We start from the raw sequence: 18,832 nt of genomic DNA, 5'->3' as shown, positions 1-18,832 counted from the left end.
TAGACAAAAAGCTGTCTGATTTTAATGTGGTATTTATTCAGGTATATTTTGTCATCACGCGATCTTGAGAGATGTCTTTAAGTAACGTTAATGTTCCAAACATGAAACATTCTAATGTGTGCACCCAGTCTCAGAGAGTTACTAGCCAGACTAGCAGTAGCTACTGACAGAATGCCATGGATCCAGTAAAGCATAAAGCTAAACGAAAATATGAAGATGAACATCGGACGTTTTTTGCCTGAATGGGAGGAATTATTTGCGGAGCGAAATGGAAAACCCCTATGCTAGACGTCGCATTTTAAAGCCTCAAACTTGGAGTGCCGTCTCTCCACACACCATGCTAACATAGCCCAGGAGTTCCTAAAGGCACAGAGCTGTGCAAGCATAAGGTAAATACTTTGAAACGTCAGTCAGAGAAACAGACTCAGCTTTTTCGGAAATTCACGAAGTACTCTGAAACGGTCACGCTGGCATCGTATCAGGTGTCATGGAATATTGCTCGAGCAAAAAAGTAATATAGTGAGGGAGAGTTTGTGAAGTCTTGTGTACGTGATGTCGTTGCTATCCTCAACCCTGAAAATGACGGATCATAGCGGTCTGTGTCAGACCTGCAGCTGTCAGGCACGAAAATTGAACAGAGGATATCTGACATTAACAACATAATTGAGACACAGTTATGTACAGATCTTGAGAAGTGATCCCTGGAGTAGCCTCCCCAAAAGTTTCCTTAGCCCCACCGAAAAATATATATGAAGTTTTAAATAGTAAAAGAAACGAAATGGTTAAATCACGAGTTAATTATAGATGTCGTGGCTCTCTTTTATCATGCCGGTTCATTGATCCTGTGGGTATGCTACCCTACTCAGTAGCTTCGCCAGCTATAGCTAGTGAACTCTAGCCTACAACATTAACCTACTCACTTGAGCTGCAAATCCCTACCATCCTACAGTATAATTAGCACCTATCTCAGCAGCTGTCTTCAATATGTTTATTTTTGTGCCATATTTTAAATCAAAATTTGTTAATTTCTCTTCCTAAAACCCACGAGAGGACACTATTTAAAAGGTTATTTTCAAAAAATTCTTATGGGGGAGCATGCCCCCAGACCCCCCTAGTTTTGCTGGGTCACAGGGAAAATAATAGGTTTTATGTAGGGGCTTTTCCCCCCCAAAAGTGGGAACCTAGATTCGTATGGCCCTTCGAAATGGTATTGGGTTTTCTTGTGGCTCTTTGAGCTGGACTGGTTAGCCACCCCTGCTCTAGCCTGTGGTCTTCTAGAACAGAAAGCACCAGTTGTACACACGTGTGCACCTATTAGCAGCCCAATCTATAGATTATGCAATAGACAGATCAAACAGATACTACACTGATACAGGGATCTTCTAAAAAAAAAGAAGGCTTCATTAAAATGAGGTTTCTTTTGATCTGAGTTGACCTGATCTGAAGCCTTTACCTTCAAGTTATGTACACGGGAGATAAGTGCCATCAGCAAAAAAAAGAAAAGAAAGTTAAATGGTATGTATCGACGGGTGTTGCTAAGCAATACTTTTATTCCATATCTTCAAAACCTGCTAAATGATTGAATTATAATCATTGAATAAGTTGTTACCAGGACGACCACAGCATCGTGCAGAGGACCCTCAGTATGCAGCGTCTCCACGTCATCCTCAATGATGTAGTTCCATTCCACGCCGAGGTCGATGAACGTCCGTGATCTCGCCTCCTCGCCTTTGCCGTTGAGAATGTAATGCCCTGTAGCCTGGTTCTTGATGGCTAAAACCAATCATTTGTTAGAGAGCTTCATTCTTTGAAGATTCACGATCACAGAATTCAAAGGGGCATTAGCCCTAACCCCTACAGAATGAATAATTGCCAAAGCCATATAAAAATCTAAGTGATGGAGCTTTAACCCTTCCATCTGTTTGAGACGACACAAAACAGACATTATCATCTTTTGATTATGCCAAAGCAGTACAAGGACATTGTGACATTCATGATGTCCACAGACTCTGATGAATGCCGACGTGTGTGTGTGCGCAAAGCATGACAGTGAACAGTTGAGCATTTGACTGTGTGCCGTGGGCAGTCGCCAGTTCAAATGTGCCAGCATGTCAAACACATCACCATGGACATCCATCACTTTTTCACAAATTATGGCAAGACATGATAATGAGTGCACTGTGCCTAACCTCTACAGAAGCCTAAAGAGTTACACTACCAGGGACATGTAAAGCACGACATTAAGTGTCTAGAGCAACATTAGAGCAGAGGTGTAAATGGTTTGAGTCTTCATTAGATCTTCCAAACAGGCCTGGAATGGTCTCACCTGTGACAATTGTATTCGCCGCCAAGCGATCCTGTGACTAGAATAGGATCATGACCTACTGCATATTTACCGTGAGGGTGATATTTACATTCAAGCCTCGTTTACCATGTCCACTAAAACCAGACCTTGATTGGACTCGGCAGAGTGGGCTCTTGATGGATATTAACAACACATGAACCATACGACATACCTAATTACCACCTGAATGACCCCCTTTAAATGAGCCTCCCACTCCCAAGCAGCAAATCCAAGATGCTGCAAATGAAAACTGCTTTTCAGCCTGTGTAGTACGTTGCGTAGTACGAGGATTGGAGTTGATATCTGACAAGAGGGACGCCGTTATCATAATTGATATCGTATCATATACTTTGTGCTAATTAATCATGTAAGACCCCTAAAAAGGTTATTGGGTTTAGGGATGGGGAAATAGAGATTATGTAAATCTGGTTTAAGCGATAATCCATTATTAAAGTGATTACAATTTCTATATGTCTGTGATGGGGAAGTAATGACATAATTTGGTCATTGGGACATATTTACATTTTGATGTCCAATCAATCCATGTTCCAGAAGTGTAGGATGCTGAACCACAATCACATGCATAAAAACCTCACAACCATAATAACATGCATAAAAACCCAACACAAGGTCATATCATAAAATCTTGTCATATCCTAAAATCTTGTCTTCTATTCATGTCTGTTTACATAAAAAAATAAAAAAATATATATACATATATACACACAATATATATATGGGACAATGTACTGCTATGAATGAACACATGTTAAAGCATCCTCACAGCACCTTACATAGGTATACATAGATGGTTGTGGGATGGGTGTCGGGGAGGCGGGTGTGGGAGGGGGGGGGGGGGGGGTGTAAATGTAATGTCAGATGTGTATGCATGAGCATGCCAGCTCTCTCAGTGCATTGTCACTTACCAAGAATTTGAGGGGAGGCCTCATGTTCTTGAATGACCACATGTCTAGCCCCAGGAGGGATGAGAAACATCTTAAGGTAACCTTTTTGCGCGTGTGTGTGGCGGCAGCAGAAGCAAAAAAGGGTTTGGGAGAGATAATAGATAGAGACAGTTAGTAAGCAGGAACGAGTACGTTTGTTTTGCTTGCTTTGCAGAGGTGGACATCCTCCTCTAATCAAAAGGCTCTTCCGCTTTGCTCTAACTACCAAGCGTGAGACATTAAAGGAGAATCTATGTTATTGGCTCCACGAACCGGCGGCACACGATCCTACACAGGAGAGAAAGTCATGTGGCACACAACAACTTCACAGGTTTGCCAGCCAGTTGCATTGAATAGATGCACCAAATGATCAAATACAATAAATGGCCATTTGGGTGATTCAAAGCAGGATGGCAGAACCCATGGAGTATAAAAGAAAAACCAAAACAACAATGACAAGAGCATTGTGGTACAGCGGTACTAGAGCTGCAAAGCTGCCTCCTTCCGTCTACCTCGGATGTCCACCACTCTGCAAACCCCACACAGACTCACCAAGCACATTCCTAAAATCCTCGCTCTCGTTCAGGAACACGTGCCGTGCTCCCTTCGGCAATGAGAACGCTCCTCTCGTCTTCCCTTCAGATGGAGAAATGCCTTTGTTACGTTTTTTTTTTTTTTTGTAATGCTGTCTTTTCAATGGCTTTTAAATGCACAATTTCAGAGCTATCAGCAGATTTGAAAGTGTCCTTTTTATAAGTGTGTGAAGGGACAGTGAATGTGCATAAATGTCTACTGGGGAGAGGTGTTTCAGTGGTGAATTTAGACCACTATAAGCCTCAGCGCCCTGATGTGTGATAATTTCAGCAATTCCCTGAGAGGGGCAGAGCTGTCTAGTCCGGTTTTGTATTGAGATGTGTGTGCTTGTGTATATGTGTATACGTACGTGTGTGTGTGTGTGTGTGTGTGTGTGTGTGTGTGTGTGTGTGTGTGTGTGTGTGTGAGTGTGTGTGTGTGAGTGTGCGAGGGAGAGATAGATAGAGAGTGAGTGAGAGATAAAGAGTCCACTATTTGTCTGTATGGTTTTTTCTGGTGAAATATAAACAATTTATCAACTATAAAGAAAATACAGCAAGTAGTATTGGTGAGTGGAGTAAGTGTGTTTTGATTGTAAGTATCAGAGATACTTTTGAACCTCAGTGGTGTGCATGCTTAAGTGAAAGTGTCACACACTGATAGTCGATGGAAAGAGAGCATTACAAAATGAGGGGAAAAAGAGAGATTAGATAACACCGGATACTTGCATATTGCGTTCTCCAACAAAGGGATTTCTTTTTGGCATCTCTTGCTTAACTGTTTTCCTGTTAAGAGAGTGAGTGGTGTGGATTAACAAACAGAGACAGTTAGAGATGGAGCTTGTTTTGGTTTCATGCCATGAGTCAGTCATTTAAAAATGCAAACACTCCACACACACACACACACACACACACACACACAAACACTCACACAATCACTCATGATGAAGTTAATGAAATTATGACACGCTTGCCAAAAAAGAAATCACCTCACACACGCTTAAGGAAAACATCCAAGATGACAGCACAAAAACATTCTGGAGATATAATAACAACCATACAGGCAGGACAGAGTCAAAAAAACAAACACAACAAAAACATCTTTCACTGGAGCATCGATCCTGCCATCTGTGTGTGTGCGCGCACGTTCAATCGTACAAAGCATTCTCCAGATAATAGAGCCGCAGCCGTCGCCATAATAGAGCCCAATTTGGCCAAAGAAGAAACTCAACGACACAAGCACGGCACTGGCCTACAGATGGGCATTCACAATGATCTCTTGTACCTCGCCACAAAATAAATGAGCAATTAAAAATGTTATAAATAAATAGATACAATTAATCCTGCTTTCAGAGACTTGCCTTGGCTAATTAGAAACTCGACGTCATTGAATCTTTTTGCGAACGTGAACCAGATAATTACTTCTCGGGGCAGAGCGGAGGAGAATTCATTTAGTCAGAGTGTGACTGGGTAGTAAGTGTCTCCAGCTCGTCCATGAGGGTACGGCGAATGTGTCAGCCTGAATGCATACATTAGCGTTAATGCTTAATTGAGTAGCAGACCCTGTTTGCATTCAAATGAAGAGGTGTATATTGAGGGAGAGTTAATCAGACTGACATTATAGAACAGTATGCTCCTTGCTCTCTGGGCATAGAATTGCCACACCACAAACACACACACACACACACACACACACACACACACACACACACACACACACACACACACACTCCTATACACATATTAATAGATGACAAAACAAACAAACAGTACAAAAATCACCAAATTAAATCATCTTTCTATTAGAGAAAGCATAATTTGCAGGGGTCAATACAGGGTGTAAGTTATCGCACACCCCACCCCCACCCCTCTACTTCAGCCTTCAACAACACCACTGATGCAATGCAATGGGAATCCATATGACTAGTCCCCCATGCTGTAAATACAGGGAGGCTTGTGTACCCTGGATGCTAACCTATATTTAGGCTGTGTTTATACTGCCTGGTAAAAGTGACCCAATTCAGATTTTTTGCTCACATGTTGCACAGATCCGATATGTATTATGTAAAACACATGGAATTGGATATTCTCAGATCCGTTTTGAGTCTCATTTATATGTGGAAATATCTGCCAATGCGACATCTAAACATCCAACCTAAACAGGCAGGTTGGATATTCCCTGTCATTGAGACACGTACATCATTGAGAATGCGATGAACTTATAGTTTTCTGCCTTTTAATGATATATAACGTTACTTTCATGTGAACAAAATGGAGGACGAAGGCTCAGGCCAGTGGACACCTGCCGAGGTTACCTGTTTTTGCAGACCTCTGAGGATGCTTCGGAAAGCAATAAACTGTACTAATATTTAGTTTGCGATTGTTGCAGTGTTGGCTGGCTGGTTGTTTACTTTCATTTCAGTAACTTAACCCTCTTGTGCAAGTTGGTTCAAGTGTTAAGCGTGTAAACACAGGTAGCGGATGTGGGTCAGTTTTGAAAGGAGAGGTGAACAGGCGGTCAAAAAAAAATCAGATATAGGCAAAAAATCTGAAGTGGGCATCAAGACCTGCAGTGTAAACGCAGCCTTAGTCAGAGGGGGCACTGCTGAACATCAAATGGGCTGATGAGAATCATTTGTGGCACATTTCTATGTGATCAAGTTTAGCTCCTACGAAGACCATACAGGCCATGCTCCCTGGCTGTAAACTGAAGTAAAAGCCATTTTCCATCGCTGCACTGTGGACAGAAGAATGGAGTGGATGAGGAAGGTCAGGCACACCAGAGAGGTTTCTTACGAATTTAAGAACTCTCATCAAAGGTCGACAGCCATCACACCTGGGAGACTTTCAAAAGATGCTGAATGAGGAAGATGCAGCAGAAGTCTCCTTGAACACTCAACAATCAGGCAAAGCAAGTTCACAAAAGACTAAAATGAGAAAAGGACAGCAACCCCCCACAGACACACACACACACACAAACACAGACACACACAAACACTCACAAACACACACACACACACACAAAGACACACACACACACAAACAAACATCCCTTCACATAGATTCAAGACACACATGGTTATGGGAAGGAAAAAGGTGAAGGCCAAACTATCTCCACACACACACACATACACATTTAATAGACTTCCAGAATAAGATACAGCCATTTCTATTTGCCCACTTCAAGCTCAGTGCCCTCTATGCAAATGAATGATGCACGATGGCCACAAAAAGCAAGTATCCAATTTATCAGAATCTTTAGACTATACTGAAAGAACTTCAAACAATAAACTCGAGGACAGATAACAGGATTGTGCTCATACAGCCACACTATACTTAAAACGGCTTGAAGGATTTTTTTTTTTTAATCAATGTAATCCCTTTGCCATGCATAAAGTATGCGTCTATAAGTGGATTTCCATGTATTATTCATCAAGCTGCATACCTGCGGCTCCGTGTGGCCTTCCTTGACCCCGGCCATTGTGTGTACCTGTGCTCTCTCCAGCTGGTGCTCTTGTGGGCTTGGTTCTTCCTGATTACCAAGAGCATAAGAGGCCTGCTGTCTCCATCCTGGCTCCTCTCCCTTCCTCTCAGACGGCGTTTGGCTTTTGTCTTACATTTTGCTTGACAACCCTAGCCACTGACCTTCGCTACACTTTTGTCTTCTCTTCCGCTACACTGACGTGCTTTATTACATTCTTTAGTCATTCTTTCAGAAATGTACTTTTTACTTTTATCTTCATGTCACCATGTTCCGAGCCAATCGTGTGTAAAATGCAGAAGTAAAGTTCATGTGCATGAACTAAATCCAACATTCTACACCATTTTTTCCCCCTTCAAGGTGTTGAGCAGGTGTTACCTTTCATGCTTTGCAAGGGAGAGTTAATTACACAACGTCAGTTTCAGGCTGACCCACTTGCCTTACCTCTCTGAAGGTGGGAGAGGAACACGTGCATAAAGGGAGACAGAGCGAAAATGTAGCGCCCCATTCGAAAACATCAATAGGCACACGATGGCAGGACCAATCCCTACGCCAGTGAGGGAGATGCCAGGTTTATGAATGCTATCTGCTCCTTGGCAGCTGCAGATTGGGGCGTTAGGAGGGAGAGGAAAAAAGAACGGCCCTACCGGCTTTTTTAGGGGTGCGAGTGAAGGTTCCTTTCACAGTTCGACAGTGTGAGTTGTCACCTCCACACACGCCACACTTGTCCTCAACCTTGTTGGAGCCAATTTCCCGGTCGCATCCCACTTTCTAGAAGAAAAAACAGTCACGACATCGAGAGAGAGAGAGAGAGAGAGAGAGAGAGAGAGAGAGAGAGAGAGATGGAGTGAGTCTTATCGCTAGCACATTCTTGAGTCCAGCTGTCACATCCTGTGAAAGTGTGCGAACACAGTTTGCTTACACATGGCGGTTGTGATCTAGTGAGCACACACACACACACACACAACAACAACTGCTGAAGTCACATTAAAGCCAAAGCATTTCAAATCATTTAAGCTTGTGGGGTATGCAGGATAGAAATGGCGGAACAAACTGAAGTTACTGTTAAAAGGAGACCAAGAAAAGAGCACCAGGACTGACTGGTTGAGTCACTGTCATGTGTTTCTGACAACCGTTGTAAATATATTCTTTCACTCCCACTATGAAAGCGCCTCAAACAAAGGCCCCCGCAGGCTTACCACACACTCTCCGCGCACGCAGATGCTGTACGGATCCTTGTAGGAGCAGCGCGTGCCGTCATGCACCAGTTGTTTCATATACGCCACATCTCCCGTCTCCTTGGACTGGCAGTACAGGTGGCAACGTTTATTTGCTGAGAGAGAGAGAGAGAGAGAGAGAGAGAGAGAGAACGAAAGAGAGTGAGAGAGAGAGAGCACAACCACAGCAACTAACCAAGCGGTTTCTGAAGCGCTGTGCACACTTAGTTACCGAACCACATTCAAGCAGCAAGGTCATAAAGACATCTTCAGCAAGTACAAAAATTAAGAATGATGGAAAGGGCCAAAATGTGTGCTGTTTTCAAGTGCTGTTTTCAAACAAGCTGCTATATGAATGCCACTCTCATTTGAACCAGCACTATGGAGACCAACTGAGGGTCCTGGACCTCAAGAAAACACGCACTGACTGAAAGGAAATGGGTTCTTTTCTTCTCCCGGCTCCATCTCCTTACTGTGAGGCTCGCTCTGTGGGATGCCTCGCTGCGCTAGACAGGCCTCTGGTATTAGCGTGTGCGGAGGCGGAGTGGGCGAGGGTGCGGTGATGAAAGGGGAGCGGGGCAGAGGGTGAATAAGCCTCCGTTCGGTGCTGGTGCTGGCGGAGGAGAAGATGAGCCAGACGCAGTGTGACTTCTCACACTGGGGCCTCTGCTCCCCCCCCAAACATCAGCTACCCCTTTAGACTGTCTACTTGGAAAACTGTCACCCTGAATGACTCTGTGTGTGTGTGTGTGTGTGAGAGAGAGAGAGAGAGAGAGAGTCTGTGTGCCCACAGGTTTATACAAGCATTAGTGTGTGTGTGTGTCTGCGAGTGAAGTGTGTTTGTGATTCAGTGTGTGCCTTGAAAGGCTGCAGATGACGTCCCCCGCGGGTGAAGTGGCACATGCTTACTGTCGGGGTGCTCGTAGGGCAGCCAGTGGTGCTTGGTGTTCTGGAATTCAAAGTGTGCGTTGCGTAGCTGGCACTGTTGAGCCCTGAAGTCTTCAAAGTGCTTGGGGCAGTCGTCTGTGTTGCAGAGCTGATACTCATAGTTCACGCCCGGACAGTCCTGGCCTCCATACGCTGGCCTGGAGACCCAGAATAAACCCCAGAAAAACCCACAACCCACTTGAGAACAGTCACAAACGCCATTGTGTAGTGCTTATTTTTTAGTGTTGCTTATGTTTTAGTGTTGTTTATTTTCCTGTGTTTCTGTTCGTGCAGCAGTATGGCCGTAGGTTCTCCCTGATAATCAGTGGTGCAAGAAAGGCGAGAAAAAAGGGAGATGACCCACGCCGGGTTGTTGCATTGCCGTGTTCTGAAGCGGACGCCCATGCCGCAGCTCCGCGAGCAGGAGCCAAATTTACTCCACGCGCCCCAGGCTCCGTCTTGCTTCACCTGGTTGGCGTTCTTCCACATGCAGTGACCTTTGTAGCACCACTGCAAGAGAAACAAGGTGGGGGAGGGTTAAGGTGATGAAAACAGTAATGCCATCTGCAGTGAAATAACATGATTTCCAGCAATGCTCTCTGATGAAACACAGAGTGGGGGACAAACATCAAAGTGAAATACTGCATTTACCTTCCCAGGCGCGCACTCTGTTCCATCCAGAGGAGGTCCCTTCTTGGTCTTGCAGAAGTAGGGGTTGTCTGGGTGACTGCACCACAGCTGCTTGCAGGGGTCATAAGTGCGAAACTGTAAAGCAAAAAGAAAATAACACGGAAGTATTACAAAAAAATACCGAAAACTTATGAACGAAGAGTAAAAGCTATAATCTCCTTCTGCGCTTGAACTCTGACCAGAACCAGATGCCCTAAATGCCCCTCCCTTTGGTTTCCCTTTAATAGCCTAGAATTGCCGCACAAGGCCTCCAGTCACCGTTAACAGCCCCATTTTGTGATGATGTGTTGACACCCCACACCCCGGGTGAGTCCGGGAGGACCATTTTTTCGAATGGTTCATTCAGTCAAGGGTAGAATTCTGAAAGACAAGTCAACCTGCAGCCTGCTGTATCCTGATGCTGCCTAGTTTGCTTACAGACCAGAAGAGAGTAAACAAGCAATTAAAATACAAGTGGGAGGGCTGATGAATGGCAGGTGCAGCGGCAAATTTGATCTGCTATGGCAAAGCACTCCTCGCCAGAAATGCAATCACCTGGAAGGAAGGTGGCACTTCACATGAACAAATAGACTTTTTTTGTCTTTTGTGAGAGAGAGAGAGAGAGAGAGAGAGAGAGCACACTCACAAAGTCATTACGGCGTAGAGGACAGCCACCATCAAACAGTACATGCATCATTGGGGTCGATTGAGGTCTGTCTTTCATCTCATCACCCCCTCTTTGCTTTGATTTCATTTGGGTATCTCTGTAGGAGTCTTCATCTGTTGGACAAGTCCCTGAGAACACTTTAATATCAGCTTGCTTTCATTGCTTCCCCACCCACCGGTTTGGGAGCCTCTGTGGTTTAGAGCTCTCGCTTACACGCGGCATTAAAATGTAACGATGTTGCCAAATGTCACCTGTAAGCACCCTTAGAATTTGAACATGTTTGGATCCCAATGTCCTTATCTTTACACACACACACACACACACACATTGTGGCTTTGTGTAGTGCAATAACAATGTGCAAAGCCTCTATGATTTGGATGTACTAAATGATATGCAGGAGGGAATTCAGAGATGAGATCCATATTGAGTTATTGAAGAAGCACTGTGCCTCGAATCTGACAGTGATGTCCTTTCAGGTGACATCACACAGCTTTGCGAAGCGCGTATCTACACAGAAATGAATTAGGAATGAATTAAGCGCGGGCGGCCCTGTGAATAAATAAATAATGTAATGAATAAAACATTCACAAAAATACTTGAGAAAAAAAAAATGCTGTAAGACTAATTACCTAAATGACGGTGCTGTGGTCTTAGTCCGAGCTCGCTACCTGACTGAGTCCTACACACTGTTACATCACTATTAACCTCCGGGCGAACCCAAGTGACTTTACTGATGAAAGGCTTATTTCATCTGTGTGGCAGCTAATGGTTGCCCAACTTGGTTCCCACATGTTCGAGGTCCTGATGAAGAATTAAAAAGTCCAGACTGCAATCTAACTACTTTACGCCGTCTGCTCGGTGGTACTGGCAGACCCAAATACCAGGTGTGTACACTCCCATGAGAAAACGTGTTTTTGAAGCGCTTTGTGGAATATACAAAACTCTGGCAAACAAGATTGCCCACCGTGGACAGGTAGTGCAAAGAAAAATTATCTAGGAAACGCACAGAGCTTAGATGTTCAAGCTAAATAATCTCCCCTCTTTGGAAAATCACTTTATCGTAGGACAGCGCATGCATAGAGCATGGCCCGCCGAGCACGTGAGATTGGGTGAGGATATTTTTTTTTCTGTCCTTGCTCTTCAAATGCAGCTGATCTCTTTCCAGCTAAATACTCCTCAGGGACTATAAATAAGTGGGATGCAACATATATATTCAGTCTTTTTCTCAACGTTAAGCTTTGATTTTTTCATTTTTTTTATTTTCTGAAAGACGGGATCAAAACAGCCTCGGGGGTACACTTACTGATGTGCAGATTTTGTATCCCACACCGAAATCAAACCGACACTGCTCGTCCATGGAGTAATTGATGCCGGGTAGCTCGGGAAGAGGTGGCCAGTCATGTTTGAAAGGGTCATCCAAGAGGCAGTCGTAAGAGCTGCAGGGATAAAAAAAAAAAACACAAGGCAGCACTCCTTTAAAAGCGTACACTGTGAATTCAACAATATGCGTTTGCCTCGTCTTTGCCAGGCAGGGTGCTCATGTTTCAAACATGTTTCATATAATAAGCTACTACACCAGATGATTTACATGTGAAGTCAATTCGGCCGTCATATCGTATGAATGAATACGTTCAGAAAGCAACAATAAGGACAATTGAAATGGATGAATTTGAAGTGATGTGAACTGCAACTGAATGTCTGATGAATTGTAAGGGGAGGCACCAGTGTGATCAGTACAGCAGCATGTGCAGCGCCTGTTTCCAATGTCTATGCAGATTGACCAATTTTCGTGCCCAATTCATTTGGATTCAAATGCAAAAAACGCAGGTGATTTAAAACCTTGAAGTTTCACAAAGCGGTTATCCTCCTTCAGCCTTTCAACCTTGGTTGAAAAGCAAAGGAAAAAATGTCAACTCTCAACTTGTCGTGGTGGATTAATTGAAAGACACAGACAGACTGAAGAAAGTCTCTGATAAAAGCTGCCATGACCACAACAAATCCTTTCAATGGACCAACGTCCATTTGTGTGTCATCTAACTGAGTTATCACTTACACGTAATTGCTGTGTGAGTAATTTGCCGTTTCCTTGAAAGGGTTGCCTTGCTGCTGGTTCAGTATGTCAAATGGATGTGCACAGGGGTTAGGCTATGAAACACAGTAGTGGTTGATTCAGTACTGTTCACTGTACAGTGATCAATGACCCATGTTTGGTGGGGGAAAATGCACTGGTTGATGCCGGGAATGAGATCTCAATGAGGTAAAAGACATCTGTCATATGTCCAAACGTCCAAACGTGTGTCGTTTTTATTGTAAAAAAGGTTTGCTTCTAGAACAAAGATGTATTTCTTAATATCTTAACTGTTTGCGTTTCATTTTTTTTCTTAATTTCATGCCTTTGTTTACACTTTCGTCTGGACCAGAAGAAAATGCATTTTCATTTTGCCATTGGAAGGTCTAAAAGAATATTTATTTATTTTTCAACATCTGAAATAAAATATTACACCTTTAAACAACCACAGCAACAAGGCAAATCAGGTATGTATAATTCTGCTTTGGAATGCTTCCAGCTCAACTTGGATTTAATCTGCATGTGTTGAAATATAAATTAAATGGAGTATTACATAGGTGACTTTTATGTGATAATTCTCCTGGTGGCAATGTATTACCCTTTGCTACACACCATAACACTGAATTATTCATCTCTATTATCAAGTGAAGTCTTGCTTGCCAGCATGACTTTGTGCAGCTGGAGATCCTTTGAATTGGCCTAAATTCTGATAAATATTTCTTTAAATAGATACGTGAATGAATCCCGCTGGGAGATTTCCCTACTTTTTAAGGGAGAATTTCTCGAGATGACGAGAGGAGGTAAAACAAGGCCAAATTGGACTCCACTGATGTAAACTCGGCTGCAATGCCTTTGTCTTCCCATGCAGTCGACTGCTGTGGCATTTGTGCTGGTGCTCGTTACGCCAATGAAACTCCGGGACGTGAGCCCGCACAGCGACTTGATGACAACCCAGAACAATAGAGCTGAATACACTCAGCCACGCTGAATGGGCCTGGCAATGGATGCGCTGCCTACCCAGCCGGCAATTTGTTTGCTTATTGATGAACCAAATCCAAATGCCAGTGGGTGACATTCAAGGCTGAAGTACAGATATCCTGCTAGAAAAACGCATGATGGAATTCATTTTAGCCACGGGTCTGCAGGCATACATATTTATCATCTTTGAACTGACAGGTGCACTACGTGGTACCTGAATTTTCAGAACTAAAATACAAACATTTGGTTTCTTCAAAATGAATATTTTCTATTCAAGCACTATTCCAACCCATCCCATACTGTGATGTGGTGAACAGAAAGATACACTTAAAGACACGCGCGTGTGTGTGTGAGTGTGTGTGTGTGTGTGTGTGTGTGTGTGTGTGTGTGTGTGTGTGTGTGTGTGTGTGTGTGTGTGTGTGTGTGTGTGTGTGTGTGTGTGTGTGTGTGTGTGTGTGTGTGTGTGTGTGCATACATGTCTATGTATGTGCGTCTGCCTCCATGTGTGTGTGAGAAAGGGTGAAAGGGAGGGGCACTCACTGGATGTATCTCTTCAGCTCCTGACCACTGCACATGGACCAGTGGTAGCGGTGGAAGGCGGCCTGCACCAGGGGGGCCATGACACTGCCCATGGCCGTCTCGTCCCCACAGCGGTTTCCCTGTCCGTCATGCTCCATGCCCAGCCTGTGGAGGTGACATTCACATGCTGTGACAAACATACTGATCGACTCAGTGGCCGTCAGGAGACTGCAGAAGTGAGTGGTTGTGCCTTTAAGTGGGTCTATTTTTGTCTTTCTCCCCGTCTCTCTATGTGTGCCGTGTATACTAAGCATCAACCTTATAGGAAGACACCAGGTAAAATGTATGTATGGTGCATGTGTTTAAGATACCTAAATGAACGCATGCAGGAATGCAGCATTGCATAGAACACAGAAGTGGTAGTCCCAACGGCACACCACTACAACATAGTTCCAATTGTGTCAGCGTCGGCTCATTGTGTTGCTAGGGAGGACTCTTGGGGTTGTGTTACTGAGGGGCGGACAGACCAGCATGCCAAAGTTATCAGTGGTTTTTTTTTAAGGTACTTCACCACGCAGGAGTGATTGAAATACAAATTATAGACTGGTCAGACAGGCTTATCCCATTTTGTTGAACGTTTGGAGGTTGTCTGTAAACAGCTTGGGTCTCTAAACTGGCCTCCCTAGCGTACCTAATGTGACGGACTGACCTCCCTAGCTCATTGATTTGTCCTTTCCTGGCTGAAGCTCTTTCATAAACTGGTGCTGTTTTCTTGTACAGAAGAGAGCTAGGTCACCCTGGATGAGGACAAGCACATAAATAAATTATGCAATTCAATAAAGGGGAAGAAGAACAATAGGGAGGGCATTTTTTAGGAGAGATCCTCAAAGGTTACCAATGCCATTTAACATTACCGTCATTTGAAAGTCAATAAGACCTTATCAGAGTCTTTGACATGTAAAAAGGGATTGCCGCCAAAGCTTCCAGATAAAAAGAATCATTTAGATCATTAAGATGTCCCCTTGAGACATGCACTTGTCCTGAGTAAGTCTTTTTCAATGGACGAGCCAATCAACCAATCAACCAGCCAGTGCTCCACTGGTCTCTATCTCTGGTCTCGTGAAAAAGGGGGTAAAATAAAAACACAAACAGAAGAGAAGACCAAAGGCATGCAACTTACACATGGCCAGTCTCATGGGCCACAACAAAGGCGGAGGAGAACCCGTCCTCGTGGTTCAGAGTGCAGCTGCGAACAGGGTGACACATGCCAGTGACGGGGGCGTACCCTGTGAATGGACAGAGAGAGAAGAGATGGAAAACGGGGTAGAGAGAAGAGAAAGAGAGAGAAGTGGGAGAGAGAGAATCAATCACTCAAGTTCAGTCATTCTGCCCAATTCAGTCCATTTTCACCAACTCCCACATGTAGGCTTCTGGGACCGGAGCACTTTGTCTGCATCGACTGGATGAGGTTTTGTGTAGAAGACGTGGTGCATGGAAAGCTCGAGAGCTAGTGTCCACGCCGACAAGGACACTAAGAGGAAGGTGTGTCCACTCTCATTTTCACCCAATTGCACTTGCGCTCATTAGCACACGGGAGCAGTTCACATTCCAGGGTTCACTGAAACATTTGCCAAAGATTAAGACTCGTGGACATCTGTGAAATATTACTGCTCACAGTCGAGTCCCATCATTTCTCAAGTCAAACTAAAAATAATACCCTGTCCATCCCATTTTGAAAAATGTCCTCTTGAGGCTTAAAATGAATTCAAATTTGATACGGCAGTTTAAAATGAAGCGGAGCGGGCAGGAGAGGTCCCATGCGGCGCTGTGACAGAACCTCTCCTTGAGGGCTGAGGGAGTTTCCAGGCTCTGCCAGAGTCCACATTTTCCGGCGCCAAGGTGAGCGGAGCTAAGCCACGAGGTGGAGGAACTGCAGAAGGTTGGATTATCCATGCAGACCTTCACCTCTCCGGATATCACTCCCGCACCGGGTTATTAATGCGTCCCATTACTGATGAAATTGATTGGATCACCTCCCCTCAGTGCTCGGCTGATGGAACATTTTCCTTCCCTCCGCCCACCCACTCTCCCCCACCTTCACGCCTTCTAGCGCGGGAGAGTTTAATTAAAGGGCAGGCCTCCCAGACAGAGCGAGCACCTCTCTTGTGTATTACCTATAAACCACGGAAACGGCCAAACAATGGGATCTTTATGCTTGGGGAACCAGGACAGTGAAGCGCCGGCGCTTCGGGGAGCTCTAATCTGGTGCGACAGCAGGCTCTCAGACCAGCCTGTCTACAGCAGGCTAGAGCGGACTAAAGAGACGCTGAAATCATTTTTCTTTTTCCAAGTGAATGCACTGTGTCTCAGGAGAGACATTCAGATTCTTTTTTTTTTTTTTAGTGTTCTATGCATGTGTCATTTCTCCTTGTAGCTGTCTACACTAGTTACCAAAAAAGACAAGTCTGAAATCCCCTAGTGCTTCATGTATAGAGTGTGTTAAATGAAGACCCATTTTAACAATGTAGTCTACAGTTGGCGGAATACAGACACAAAACATGCTACAGGTTGTACGTAATCAAAAAAGCACAGTATCTACTGCACATTTAACTAAATGCAATAAAATAATTAACAATGAATAGTCATAATATGTAGGCTACTCGTCGTGACCATGCCTATCAGATATATTTTTTTAAACTCAGTATATTACTCTTGTTCAAATCCGCTCAAAGCACTGATGGCTTATCCAATGCACTTCGTAGATCCCTGTATTCCAGCTTTATCTCCACAAACATCAAAAAGTTCTTTAAAATAGATGTTAGTTAATGACCATGTTCATTCTCTTCCCTTTCCTTGAAAAAAAAGAAAAAACACAAGAAATACAGAAACACCTAATGCCTGTGAAAATCAGTGCATTGAGAGTCATGTCACACTAAACACACCCCAATCAACCAGATAATGGTCACAATCTAGCACATAAGTGAACAAATAATATGTTGCTAGGCAAAAGAATACCAGTGGGCGATGTACTGGAGCAGATCATTTCTGAAGAGATGATTTCATGCTTGATTGAACCATCACTAGCTTATGAAGTGGCCTCTGCCAAAGGATTCTCTCAGTAATATCCAAAGGCTGGCTGCCTGGCCCAATGCAGTCCATTATGGCCTTTTACTTTGGGGGAATTACCCAGTCATGATTGGTTTGTCTAGGGTTGGTGTATATCCTCTTAATTTAGTTGAATGGATATAAATCAAGAAATGGATCTAAATACACCAATGAAAAAAACATCATGGTCCTGATGATTTGCCACTGACTGTACAAGAGGCCAAGTACACCCAATAAAAAAGGCTAATTGAGTATTCATAAAGGATTTGTGCAGATTTCTTTATCCTGGAACAGATTTCGCTCTGCTCCAGTGGAAGCATAAGAGTTAGCTGGAATCTGGGTAGTGTTTGTAAGCTCCTGCGTTTGCCAGCATCTTCATAATTACTAGCTTCTTCACAGCATCACATAGCTGACCTACTAGCCTGGATACCAGACCGAACTTAGCCCCGCTCACACATTTTTTGGTTGGGAAGTTCGGTCTGGCATTACTCCATTGAGGAGAAATTATCTGCGGACAGATATTGGCCGTACCAATCAAATTGTTAAGGCGGGCTTTATACGATGATGGACAGATGATCAACAGTAACGTAACCAACCACGTCACCAACACACGAGTTGAATTCGTTTTCAACAAACATGGCTGCCGCTGGAGAGCTGAAATGTATAGATTCGAGTCCATTTAGACATTGACAGTGCATTCATTTTGAAAGAGGAACAGAGAAACGCGATTAAGGCATTTGTCAATCGAAAAGATGTTTTTGCCTTCCTTCCTACGGGATCCGGTAAAAGTGTAATGTATCAGCTGCCCCTGGTCACATACTACGTTGTTCTGATTGGTTGTAGGTAACCAATTGAGCGAAGAGGCATTTTTTCTCCTGGTTCGGTTGAAACTCGCCCCATAATCACAGCCCAATGGAGCGATATCAGACTCATATTCTGACTAGAATTATGAGTATGACATCGTCAGGCTACTGACCTACCATAATGGCCCCATATAGTGTTTTTATCCCCATCTAGTGTTTTCCCCAGTGGACTCTCCCCTCATCCATGTGATGAAAGGGGACCAACCATCAGCCCAAAATGAAGCCACTCTACCTATAGCCTCAGCAGTCATGGCCGCACTAGGAGCTATAGGGAGCAGCGGGGGTGGGTGATGGTTCAGCTTGAGCTGTCAGGTGAAGCGGATGGGTCAGTGATTGGTCTTTGACCTTGCATGCCGGTGGGTCCGAAGCCTTGGCGGGTGAGGAAGATGGCGTGGTCATGGTGCTCGGAATGTTCCGTGTTGTCCTTCTGTTGCACGTGGGCCCAGCGGCAGACATTCTCCAGGCTGCGTGACGGGTT

At 44.1% G+C, this 18,832-nt stretch overlaps 1 protein-coding gene across 5 annotated transcripts in view; it reads right to left on the bottom strand.

Moving 5' to 3' along the window:
- Positions 1–18,832, bottom strand: part of adamts3 (ADAM metallopeptidase with thrombospondin type 1 motif, 3) — a 70,221-nt gene that overhangs the window by 16,156 nt on the left and 35,233 nt on the right. The window contains exons 7-19 of one of the 5 annotated variants that reach the window (XM_031570617.2): positions 18,700–18,832; positions 15,567–15,672; positions 14,408–14,551; positions 12,125–12,257; positions 10,137–10,250; positions 9,850–9,995; positions 9,468–9,643; positions 8,541–8,674; positions 7,989–8,112; positions 4,590–4,646; positions 3,841–3,924; positions 3,271–3,351; positions 1,610–1,773 (exon numbers count right to left, since the gene is read on the bottom strand). The exon at positions 18,700–18,832 is cut by the window's right edge and continues 24 nt beyond it. In XM_031570617.2, the coding sequence (XP_031426477.1) occupies positions 1,610–1,773; positions 3,271–3,351; positions 3,841–3,924; positions 4,590–4,646; positions 7,989–8,112; positions 8,541–8,674; positions 9,468–9,643; positions 9,850–9,995; positions 10,137–10,250; positions 12,125–12,257; positions 14,408–14,551; positions 15,567–15,672; positions 18,700–18,832 (1,596 nt within the window). The remainder of the gene's footprint in view (positions 1–1,609; positions 1,774–3,270; positions 3,352–3,840; positions 3,925–4,589; positions 4,647–7,988; positions 8,113–8,540; positions 8,675–9,467; positions 9,644–9,849; positions 9,996–10,136; positions 10,251–12,124; positions 12,258–14,407; positions 14,552–15,566; positions 15,673–18,699) is intronic. The other 4 variants (XM_031570619.2, XM_031570618.2, XM_031570620.2 and 1 more) reach the window with 4 other exon arrangements.

This window comes from Clupea harengus, chromosome 7, assembly GCF_900700415.2.
Source record: "Clupea harengus chromosome 7, Ch_v2.0.2, whole genome shotgun sequence".
Taxonomy (NCBI): domain Eukaryota; kingdom Metazoa; phylum Chordata; class Actinopteri; order Clupeiformes; family Clupeidae; genus Clupea; species Clupea harengus.
Note: the sequence above shows the minus strand (reverse complement) of the source record. Positions and strands in the feature narration are given on the sequence as shown.